The following is a 12,186-nucleotide window of genomic DNA, read 5'->3' as shown; positions in this document are numbered from 1 at the left end:
GACCAGTGATCAGAGGCTTGGGTAGCAAGTGAGAGAAGAGGCTGCAGAGGGTCTAGTTGGCTTGATAGTTCCATGGGAAAAGCTAAGGGCTCACAAGATGTTTGCCTAGGGTGCTGCCCTTGCTGGGGGAGAGTTTCAACAGAGGGCTCACCAAACGAATGACCAAGGCCAGCACTGGCTGGTCTCTAGCTTCCTGCTAGAAGGAAAGTTCTGGAAGGTTCTTGACTTGGCAAAATTGAAGTACAACAGCACAATTTAGCTGCCAAAAACTTTCCATTTGCCCCAAGTCTCTGAAAATGTCAGCTAAACACAAACTCAAATTCCCCAATAATCTCCTCCAGCAGAGAGAGAGAGAGCGAGAGCGAGCAGAGTGACCACCATCCAAGAGACCAAGCATGGGGAAAAGAAGCCCCTCACTCCCATGCTAGCTAAATCCTTTCCTTTCTGACATCTTCCATTAAATGGTAATCCGTTTTTATACACTTGCCAAATAATCATTCAAAAAACTAATCAAAAAGAATGAAGTATTGCTACATGTTACAATGTTGGTGGACCTTTGGAAAATTGTGCAAAGCCAAAGAAGCTAGACAAGAAAGGATACAAATTGCAGGAGCCCATTACATGATACATCCAGATGGGTAAATCCAAAGAACACTGGTGGTTGTCTGTGCTGGGGTGGAGAGGAGGGAGCTGCCCCTGCTTAGTGGGTTCAGGGTGATATAAATGTCTTGTAATTAGATAGAGCTGGTGGGTGCACAACATTATGAATAGATGAATTGCCACTGAATTTCACACTTTAAAATGCCTAATTTCTTGTTATGTAAATTTTATCTCAATCAAAATGTTAATTCAATCTATTCATTAAATTTCAGTGTCTTGTACAATATCCACTTTATCCTTTCTCAGGGGATTTGCATAGGCATTATGATGCCAGGGACAATCTGTTACATCATAGAAATTTGGTGGCTGGACCCTTTGACATAAGCAAATGACTTTTCCTTTCAATTGGATGATGCCATAAACCCAGCGCAGAGGAAAATATCTGGAGGTTTATAGACCCTCAGTGCATTAGGTCCAAGAGAGTTAAAGGCTCCCCGATCCTTCCCCATTTTCTCTTTTGGAAAGTGAGGTCCAAGAAGGTTAACAATGTAGTAAGTGTCTGCAGCCCAGAGTCAGATCCAGAGGTCCTGGCGTCCAGCCCATCCTGTTCTTTGTGAACATGGAGCTTTACTCCTCATCCCTACAAATACCTGCTCAAACCATGTCAAAGATGGCTGTGTGGAGTTTGGAGCTCTCCCTGGGCTCAGTCTGCTGGTTCCTAACCCCCACACAGTACATTCATCTGGGACATTAAAAATATGCTGATGTCTGGGATCTAAGACTAATGAAACCCAAATCCCTGAAGGAGGAGCCTAGAGATTTTTGAAAGCTCTCCAATGAAGACTGAATCTAATGTGAAGCCAGGTTGAGGACCACTGACTGCATTTAGCCCACTGATTAACCTTGAGGGTGCTCAGGACAGATATCCAGGCAACATCATCACATGACTGAGCCAACCAGCTCCTGCACATGTCCCACCTAGCACCTGTGTGGCCCACCAGACCTGCACCTGCACAGCTCACCCAGCCAGCACTGCCTGTGACCCAAATACACAGTCATCCCACTCTGTCTAGTAGTGACCTCCAAGGCACACTCAACTGGGGGCAACCGAAACATCCTAACTGTTTCTCAACTAGTCACTTGGCTGGATCATTTCCCAGCAGGGACACAGAGCAGCCTTAAGATACACAGGACTTGCCTAGCAGCCCTGCTGTCTGTGGACATGATGGCCTTTATAGGTGCTATATGGCTCCAGCATCTGGAGCCCAAGTTTTCCAGGTGCCCTTCTTCAAGGATACAGGCTATGTCAGGATCAGGACCAGAAGCAGAAGGGGGTCAAGCTGCTAGGGGCCCTCAGCCCAAAGGACCTAGTGCCTTTGGTGGCCTCAGGGGACCCCCATCCCTCAAGCAGGAAGTCAAGAGCAAAGGTAACCATTCCCCACATAGAATATAATAAAATTCTTACTGAAATATCTGGCTGCAAATGTTCTCCTTTTGCTGGAAGCCGCCGGCAGCATAATGAAGCTGGCAGTCTGTGCAAATTTCTTCTATATCCTTTTTATAAAGAACCAACCACATCCTCAAGCAGACAGGCTAATTCCTGTTTTCCAGTAACAAGAGATCAGCATCTATAGAAAAGAAATATATTTAGAATGCCTCCTATCTGGTGTTTTCTTGGATTTCAAACAAGAAGCCTCTCTGTAGGGAATTAGTCTCTTAAACTCAAGTGTACTTGGGGATCTTAGAGTGAATGGCCTTGGGCAAGTCATGGGGTCTCGGGTATTAGTTCCTCAAATCAGTAAAATGGGAATAACAATGACAACCACTTCTTAGAGTGAAGAGAGGATCAAGGAGCCAGTGGAAGTAAGGGGCTTCCTAGATGTCAAAGCCCTTGACATACAGCAGACACTGCATTTTATTTTTTCCAATTAGCTGACCTGGATTTAAGGGGAGTCGTGTTTCCAAAGAGTTTCAGCAATGATTAAAAACCACGGAAGATTTACCGTGTGACTTCATGGATGCATTTATGACCCTCCTCTGAGGCGTACAGTCCTGTTAGTGGGGAGCACAAGGATTTGGTCTACACCCACAGAGGAAGAGACAAGGCCAGGGGCTCCCAGTGTCAGACCCTCTCTGGGGTACACTGACAGCTAATGGTACAGCTTCTATATTCTATTTCTGGAAATTTAGTGTCATTATAGCTTAATTTGTAGTTGTGGAAAATTGAAAAGAAAAATCCTGATTATAAAACAGCCAAGTGACATTTACGCAGCCATTGCCATCACTGACATAGTGATTGTGGCAGTGTAAGGCAAAGCAGATGCACTCTGGGAGGCCAAAGCAGGTGGGTGGCCTGAGCTCAGGAGTTCAAGACCAGCCTGAGCAACAGCAAGACTCTGTCTCTAAAATTAACCAAGCATTGTGTCTGTAGTCCCAGCTACTGAGGAGGCTGAAGCAAGAGGATTGCTTGAGCCCCAGAGTTTGAGGTTGCTGTGAATTATGACAACATGGCACTCTACTAAGGGCAACAGAGTGAGACTCTTTCTAAAAAACAACAACAATAAAAAAAAAAACCTTTCAGGCCCAGAATCCTGGAGCTAGGATATACCTTGGAGACCCTTCTGGTTCCAGAGTGACATTTCTCTGTATGCTCTAAGCACACAGGACTGGGAGACAGAGGGAAAGGACAGGCATCAGAGGAAAAAGCTCTTTTATGGCCTGGTGCAGTAGGGGCTTTAGAATGAAAGATTCTAGGTCCAAGTTCAGGTTTTTGCTTTCTCCAGTAGTGTCAATTTGAACATGCGGCAGATTTAACAATTAAAGTACAGGATGCCCAGTTAGTTTTGCAGTATAAGTATTCTAAATATTGCATGAGACATAATATATGATAAAAAGGTATTAATTGTTGATTTGAGACACTGTTCAAATTTACCTAGCTGTCCTGTATTTTATCAGGCAAACTTACACCTTCTGAGTACCCATCTTCTTTTTAATAAACAGAGGAAATGATACATACCATCAGGTAAGAACCTTTCAGTTTCAAGAAATGAAAAGCCAATTAAAATGTGTGGAATTATTCATTCTTTTAATAGGAAAGTCCTCACAATATGGACTTCAGGTATGGCTTGATCCAGCAGCTTGACAATGTCAACCAAGTCTGGGTTTCTTTCCAGTTCTCCTGTTTGCTTCTAGGGTTCTGCTTCATTCTCAATAAAGTCCTCTTATAATTAAAAAGAATGCTGAACACAAGCTCACTTCCAGAGCTAATAATTCTCTCATATACAGCAGGAAGAAAGAGCATATCTTCAGTGTCTCTCTCAGTACTGGGGAGCTGTCCCCCCTGCTATCCCAGACTTCTTTTCTGGCTTCCTGGCCTTGGTGGGGTCGCTCACCAATCCCTGAACCAGTGCAAATCAAGGCGATATGCTGACTGGCTGGAGCCAATCTGGTCTCATCAGGAGCAGGGTGGGGCTGGCTTCCTACAAGGCACTGTTGATAGGGGAAAAAGGAAGGTGCTAGAGTAGATGCCAGGGTACTGTGGCTGAAGGCAGGGGACAAGGGCTCCAAAACACAGCCCTTAAACGAGACTGACCTGCGTGTGTGTGTGTGTGTGTGTGTGTGTGTGTGTGTGAGACAATGTTAGTTCTTCCCCCTTCGATATACTGCTTACTCTTCCTTTCTTTACCAGCTTCTTCTAAGCCTCTGTCCTCCTGGTAGGTCAGGTCTGTGACCCAGTCTCAGCTCTGTTATCACAGAGTAAAGGGGCTCCCTCCCCAAGGGGACAGTGAGTTACAGTGAGTTAGGCCTCTGTCCCGGCTGTGTGTGTGCCAGGCAGGCCTCTGTCCCTCTCTGGCCCCTATCTAGATCAGGGAGGGTGGATGTGCGTGTAGGGGGCCTGCTTGCACCAGGAGAGCTCTGGTTAGAGGAGTTTCATCTAGAACTACCTCTATGGTCTTTGCTAATCTCAGCCTAGAGTAGAGATGACAAAGTCCTATGGCATGGGCATCTGCTTTGGGCAAGATGTGAATGGAAAGCTCTGCTTACCAGCTGGTGAACAGTGACTTCAGGGACAGAGGGGACAGGAGAACTGCTCTCCCATTCCTCACCCAGCCCCCTTTCCCCTCAGTCTCATTTCTCTGCAGCAGGTTCAAATGCAGGTCACACCTCAGCTAAGCCCAGCACAGTGCTGGCCTGCCGGGCCTTCTGTGAAGGGCAGCCCCAAAGTGGGGGCTGGACACACACCTCTGGGAGATGACTCAGCCCAGAGCAGCCGCTGGCACTGGCCACACTGCAAAAAGGCTCACCATGGGGTTAGAGCTGCCAGGTCTTCCTGGGTTCGGGTCACCAAGCCTTTCACCGGGCATCGCCCCACCCACAGACAGTATTAGTAATGACCACCAGTGCTTAGTAGGCACCGAATGTGGACCAAACATGTAACTTGATGTTCGAGTCACTCGGTTTAACACCGCTGAGGTGGGAGACTGAAACCCATCCTTCGAGCTTGGACAGACGGCCCGGTTGTTCCTCCATGGGTGCACCCCATGGCTTCTCATCCACCCCCCAGAGTGGGGTCATGAGCGCCGCACCCCAGCCCAGGGGTCTGGTCCAGGCTCCCAGGACAGGGGGTCGGGCGGGGTCTGCTCACCTGCGTGTGCGGGGCCGGGCATCTCCGCCTCCGCCTCGGCTGCCCGGAGCCCTCCTGGGGATCCTTGCTCTTTGCCTGGAGGGAGCTCCGAGCTCCCTGCCCCCTCCGTCACCCTGGGTGCCCTGGCCTTGGCCCTGCCCCCGGCCCCCATGTGACCAGCGGGCGAGCAGGGCAGGGAATGCAGCCTGGGCTGCACATCATCAGGCAGGATCCAGGCTTCCTGGCTCCTCGGTGCCCCTGGGGATGCTGCACTAATGGCGGTCCTTGGCCGCTACGAGGCTGCCGCAGCCTGAACTGAAGAACTGGTCCCAGAGTGAGGCTGAACTCTGCCGGGAAGGGCCGCGCGGGGCCGCGGCGGAGAGCACCCAGGCTCGCCCTGGTGTGGAGCGCCCCCTGGTGGGATCCGTGAGGCGCTGCCGTCTGCGTGCCAGGACCGCTCATTGCGCTGTCCATCTCGCGCCCCTGCCAGCCTCTGGGGCCCCCAGCTCCACCTCGCCCCACCCTCACCTGTAGCTTCAACTTCCCTTGGGCCACGTGCTGCCGGCAGGGTATGTGGGATTCCTAGGGCTTTCCGCACGGAGTCTTTCTCTGAGCAGCTGAATTCTGCACAGTGGGCCCAGTCCCATGCCTTTCTCAAGGGGAGAAAACGGGGGCTGGAGAGGTGGTTAGCAAGGAAAGAGCTCTCCGGTGGCAGAGGGGGAATTAGAGCCATCTCCCAAGGCTCCCACATCTCCTAGATCTCCTCACTTCGTAGACTGGGAAACTGAGGTCAGAAAGGTTCAGTGCATCCCCCAAGGTTCCAGAACTGCAAGCAGCGTTGCTTATATTTGAAAGCCAAGGTGAGGAAGGAAGCAGGCAGGCGGCCCTCATTGACCTGGCACTCCTATGGGGATCTTGGGGACAGAAAGCCCCCTCTCTGAGGGTGCACCAGCCTCCTTCTCACCTGAGCTCAGTATCCGGATTCACCTGAACTCATCTGCCCTCTTATCCTCTTTGACCAGAGCAGGTTGGCTGGCCATAGACTGGTAGCCTTGGGGACCCTAATTCAGCATCTGGGAAGAACTTGGTCAGTCCAGCCTTGGGAGGCCTACTACCTGCCCTAGATAGGATGGTAACCTCCTGCCAGCCCCTTGGAACCCTGAAATTGGGACAGAGGAGTACCTGGCAGAGGTAAGGAGGCATAGGTCCTGCCACAGGGCCAGAACTCAGGGCACTTGAGAATCAAGGTCATAGTGTCCTGTTCTTGGACACCATTGATCTCCACAGTTATAGGGGACTCCACTAAAGACACCATCCCAGGCCTCCTGTGTTCATGCACTTCTGAGGGCTCACTCTCTGGCCAGGTTTGCTGGGGGAGATGACACAAATTATAGTGGAAGGAACAGGGTCAAGTTTGATTCCTGCCGAGGACACTTCTTAGCTGTATCTCTGGGTACGTTATGCAACCTTTGTGGGATGCTTTCCACATTTGTAAAGTGAGGATAATAATATGCTGACTACATGGGTCTAGTAGAGAGTAAAGTAGGGAAGTCAGGCCGGCACTTAGCTAAGTGCTTGCATTAAATGTTTCATGCTTATCTCTGTGGCCAGGATGTCACGCCTGGACAACAACCTTAGCAGGCCCTGGAAAGGTTGTGTGCTCTGCTTTGTCCAGCAGCAGCAGCAGCAGCTAGGGCAGTTTTGACTTCTCAAAATGTGTTTCCTACACATTGAAAAAAATTCTGCATTTTAATTTACATCCTAAATTAAAAAGTAAGCCATTGGGAACACCTTACAACTAAATACTCCCAGGTAGTCTTAGTGCCTGAGTTTGAGTGTGTGTTTAAAACTGAGTTGACAGGCTTGGCACCCATAGCTCAGTGAGTAGGGCACCAGCCACATGCACCGAGGCTGGCAGGTTTGAGCCTGGCCCAGGCCTGCTAAAAACAATGACAACTGCAACCAAAAAATATCTGGGTATTGCAGGGGGTTCCTGTAGTCTCAGCTACTCGGGAGGCAAGAGAATTATTTAAGCCCTAGAGTTTGAGGTTGCTGTGAGCTGTGACACCACAGCACTCTATCTAGGGAGACGTAGTGAGACTCTGTCTCAAAAATAAATAAATAAAATAAAATTGACAGCACCTAGCTGTATTTAATGTTTAGTATGTTGGGGCCTGGTGGAGTAGGGCTCCAGGCAGCCAGCGTACCCTTGCTGGGGCCTCCCAGGTGATTGGGTGGGAACCCACAATCCGAGGCAATAGTCTGTAACATGTCACTATCAGTGAGGGGACTGGCTTCTGTGACATTTGGGTCCTGTAATCAAGGTGGCCATGAGGCTCTTTCAGTAACCTCTGCTCAATGAACCATCAGGCGTCAGTGGTCACAAATTCTGCCAGAATCATACTGTAGACCAGTGATTTTCAACCAGTGTGACACGGTACCCTGGTGTGCCACGAGAGGATCTTAGGTGTGCTGTGAAAATTTTAAAGATTATTAATTAAATTATTTTGAAAGACGTTCAAAGCACAGTAAGTATATTCTTTTTTTAACTCTTATTTTGTGATCAGCATAATTTAATTGTGCTGCAGAAGTTTAACTATAGGTTAACTATAAGTTCAAGTGCCATGAGATTAAAAAAGGTAGAAAAACAGTGCTGTAGATTATACTTAATTTGTATTCTTGGGGGACTTTTGTTCCCCTAAAGAAAGCAAAGTTCTGTTTTTCTACTGGTTGGAATTGGTAGTATTGAAAGGCTATATATTGTTTTATGTGTTTACATATTGAAGTCAGTGCTACAGCCTAGGAAGTGTTTCTGTTTTCTTTTTGAAAAGGTCTTCACATGATTTGGGGAAGAAACACTGAATTAATTCATGCAAGTCCTTGAGCAATCATGACTGCAATTAGCAATTATGGCCACAAGATGGCGTCCCGAGCACACTGTTGTGGATTACGTATTGGTGGGCTTTTCAGCAGTGCATGGTTGTAGGGTCTGAGGGGGCTCTGTCCGCCTAGGGAAGTCCAGGGGAGTCACCTGTTTCTGTGGGGTCCAGAGTTGGGAATAGGATGAGGCTAGTGAGGCATCTAGGATATAAATTTTAAGGAGGCAACGAGTGCCTCACTGGCCTTGCCTTCATCCAGGCCCCAGTCCACTGGGCTGGGTTGTCTCTTTGAGGAGGGGAGCTGGCTTTGGGATTCTGTCCCTAAGGCCTTGGGAGAGAGGCTAATTCCTTGACCTCAGCCCTGTCCATGTAGCGCCCACACAGCAGGGACACTAAAGCCTCTAGTCTGATCCAGAGGCTATGTATGGCCAGGACAGCCAGGCACGTATTTTACATTTATAGCAATCCTACAAATGGCATAACTGTATCAGTAATCATAGTAAATGTAAACAGATTAAGCTAACATATAAAAAGACAGAAGTATTTAGGTTGGAATTAAAAGAAAGTCAATTATTGTTTTCACACTTATGGCTCGGCGCCCTCAGCACAGTAGTTACGGCATCAGCCACATACACCTGGGCTGGCAGGTTTGAACCTGGCCCGGGCCAGCTAAACAACAATGACAACAGCAACAAAAAACAGCCTGGCATTGTAGCGGTGCCTGTAGTCCCAGCTGCTTGGGAGGCTGAGGCAAGAGAATCACTTAAGCCCAAGAGTTTGAGGTTGCTGTGAGCTGTGACGCCATGGCACTCTACCAGGAGCAGCATAGTGAAACTCTATCTCAAAAAAAAAAAAAAAAAAAAGAGAGAGAGAGACAAAATATAAAAAGATGGAAATGTTGAAAATAGTGAATAGAAAAAGATATACTGGACACACAGTAACTAAAGGAAAGTGGACGTAGTAAAGTAATATTAATATGAGAGTAAATGGACTGGGAAAAGCTTCACTGGGGTTAAAGATGATCAAAGGAACAATTCACAGAGAGACAGAAGACTTGAACCTGTGTATACCTAACAGCATAACCTGAAAGGAAATCAGCAAACACAAACCTGTGACATAATGTACAGGAGAATTGGACAAATTCACAAAAGTGGAAATTTTATGATAACACTTTCAGAAACTGATAGACCAGGCAGAATAACAGTAACAATAAAGTAGTAGAGAAATGAAGATTTTGAACAATGTAATAAGAAAGCTTGATGCATGTGTAATAGATACATGTAGAAACTTGTACCCCCCTGAATATTTATAGAAATTGGACATGTACCACTTCACAATGGAAGTGAAGCACTAAAGGATCAATATTATTCAATGTTCCCTAACCTCAGTGCAGTAAAATCGGACATCAGTAACAAAGCCAGCTAAAAATAAAGAACATACATGGAAATCCTGAAAGATACATTGTTAGTTTGTGTTTCAAAGGAGATACTGGAATGGGAATTACAAAATAGCATAAACACAACACAAAACCATATTTCAAGATTTGGCGTATGCAGCTAACATGGTACTTTGAGGGAAATTCATGGTATTAAATGTGTGTATTAGAAAGTAAGAAAGAAAGGCTGCAAGTTAGTTAACTGAGAATTTAACTAATGAAATTGAGGGAAAAAGTAGCATGTGATGACAGTTCAGGTTTTTTTTTTTTTCCTCCTGAGTTTAGTTTGAAGGAGATCAGAGAAATGGGATCTCCATGCTCTAGGCTCTCACTGTTGAGGACTTCCAAGTCTTAGGCTCGGGTCCTTTGTCTCCCAGGTAATCTTATCCATCTCTGTAGTTTTAGAGTATCATCCATACTGGTGAGTCCCAGACTGGTGCCTTCAGACTGGGGTCTCACCTCTAGTCCACAGACTCCACAGACTGTCACCCTCTGGCACCTAACACACTTCACACATCCGAAATATGTGCCCCAACCTGCCCCGAGCTTGCTTCCAACTCTGCAGGTCAGGAAATGTTGCCACACGACTTTAAGTGAGAGGCTTAAGAGGCATTCCTGAGTTTACCTTCTGACCCTTTCTGTGAGTAAACCTTACAGTTACTTCTGTTCCCAAGATTTAGTCTAAATTTTTCCTTTTTTCTCCACCTCTGCTATTATCGGCCTGGATTGGCCACCACATTCTCGCTGGCTTCCCCAAGTGCTCTACTCTTCCCCAACAGCCATTCTCCAGGCAGCAGTAAAAGGTAAATTGTGGCAGGCCGTTTCCCTGCTTAAAACACTTCTGTGGTTTCTCTTCATGTTAAGCCTCATGTCCAAACTCCCTGCTAGATTTTTATTTTTATTTATTTATTTATTTATATTAGACAGAGTCTCATTATATCACCCTTGCTATGGCATCACAGCTCACAGCAACCTCCAACTCTTGGGCTTAAGCGATTCACTTGCCTCAGCCTTCCAAGTAGCTGGGACTATAGGCATCCACCACAACGCCTGGATATTTTTTGTTTGTTTGTTGTCGTTGTTGTTGTTGTTGTTGTTGTTGTTGTTTAGCAGGTCAGGCGGAGTTCGAACACACCAGCCTGGATGTATGTGGTCAGCACCCTAACCACTGACCTATAGGTGCCAACTCCCTGCTAGATTTATTTTTTATGAATTAATTAATTTTATTTATTTATTTTTATTATTAAATCATAGCTGTGTATATTAATGCGATCATGGGGAACCATACGCTGTTTTTTTTTTTTTTCAGTTTTTGGCCAGGTCTGAGTTTGAACCTACCACCCTACCACCTCTGGCATATAGGGCCAGCGCCCTACTCCTTTGAGCCACAGGTACCACCTCATACGCTGGTTTTATAGACCGCTTGACACATTTTCATCACACTGATTAATATAGCCTTCCTGGCATTTTCTTAGTTATTGTGTTAAGACATTTACATTTTATATGCACCGTAGGTGTAATCCCACCAATCACCTTCCCTCCACCCATCCTCCCCCATCCCTCCCCTCCCTCTCCTCCTTCCCCATATTCTTAGGTTATAACTGGGTTATAGCTTTCATATGAAAGCCATAAATTAGTTTCATAGTAGGGCTGAGTACATTGGATACTTTTTCTTCCATTCTTGAGATACTTTACTAAGAAGAATATGTTCCAGCTCCATCCATGTAAACATGAAAGAGGTAAAGTCTCCATCTTTCTTTAAAGCTGCATAATATTCCATGGTGTACATATACCCCCTGCTAGATTGTTAGAAGGTCCTTACTGCTTGACGTGTCCTTGCCTGTTTCTCCATTGTATCTTGCCCCCATCTGGCCGTCCTTCCATTGGGATTATGCTTGGGCATACTGGTCACTTGACGCCTTTCTTGCGTTTCACATCTGCACACTTCTTGAAATGTGCGCCTCCTTCAATAAACAGTTTTGAGGTTGTTGAAGGAACAAATACATACTAACTTGTTAACATGGGGTTATTTATCTTTATTTCATAGCTGATATCCACAAGGCCCAGAAAGGCCAAGTATATTTTTCAAGGCATTTTTGGTTAAAAGAAAACAAACCTAATCGTTCTAGCAAAACTCTTGAGATGACCTCTGTCAGGGTCATTCTGGGTCACGTGCACAGTCCTGGATCGTCACTGTGACTGGGCAGAGACCAATCTCATCTGATGGACTTTGGTCATGTGTCCACCCACTGTGGGGGTGGGAGATTCAGTTCTGATCGATCTTCATTGAATGAGAAGAGATAAGGAGATACTCCCCAAAGCGGCTTTATTTGTATTAGTCCCAAATTGGAAATACTCAGAACGGTTAAACAGTGGTACACCCAGGTTATGGATACTACTCAGCAATGAAAAGGGAACACCTGCTGCCGGACACAATCACGAAGTTGGATCTTCAAGGACACGAGGCTGAGTGAGAACAGCCAACCCCAAAGGTTGCACACGGCATTATTCTGTTTATATAACATTCTCAAAATGAGCATCGTATTGAGAGGGGAAGCAGACAGATTAGTGCATGCCAGGGGTTAGGAATAAAGGGGCAGGAATGGGGTGTGGCTACAAAGGGACAGGACACTCTCAGCTCAGCTGGT

The 12,186-nt window shown here is 46.6% G+C and overlaps 1 protein-coding gene across 2 annotated transcripts in view; it reads right to left on the bottom strand.

Annotated features, from left to right (window-relative positions):
* ARHGAP22 (Rho GTPase activating protein 22) overlaps window positions 1-5,424 on the bottom strand; it is a 232,792-nt gene extending 227,368 nt beyond the window's left edge. For both annotated transcript variants that reach the window (XM_053585378.1, XM_053585380.1), the window contains exons 1-2: window positions 5,246-5,424; window positions 2,066-2,228 (exon numbers count right to left, since the gene is read on the bottom strand). In XM_053585378.1, the coding sequence (XP_053441353.1) occupies window positions 2,066-2,117 (52 nt within the window). In that variant the 5' untranslated portion in view covers window positions 2,118-2,228; window positions 5,246-5,424. The remainder of the gene's footprint in view (window positions 1-2,065; window positions 2,229-5,245) is intronic.
* Between the last annotated feature and the right edge of the window lie 6,762 nt (window positions 5,425-12,186).

Source organism: Nycticebus coucang, chromosome 3, assembly GCF_027406575.1.
Source record: "Nycticebus coucang isolate mNycCou1 chromosome 3, mNycCou1.pri, whole genome shotgun sequence".
In the NCBI taxonomy this organism is placed as follows: Eukaryota; Metazoa; Chordata; class Mammalia; order Primates; family Lorisidae; genus Nycticebus; species Nycticebus coucang.
This window is presented reverse-complemented; position numbering and strand designations above follow the sequence as displayed.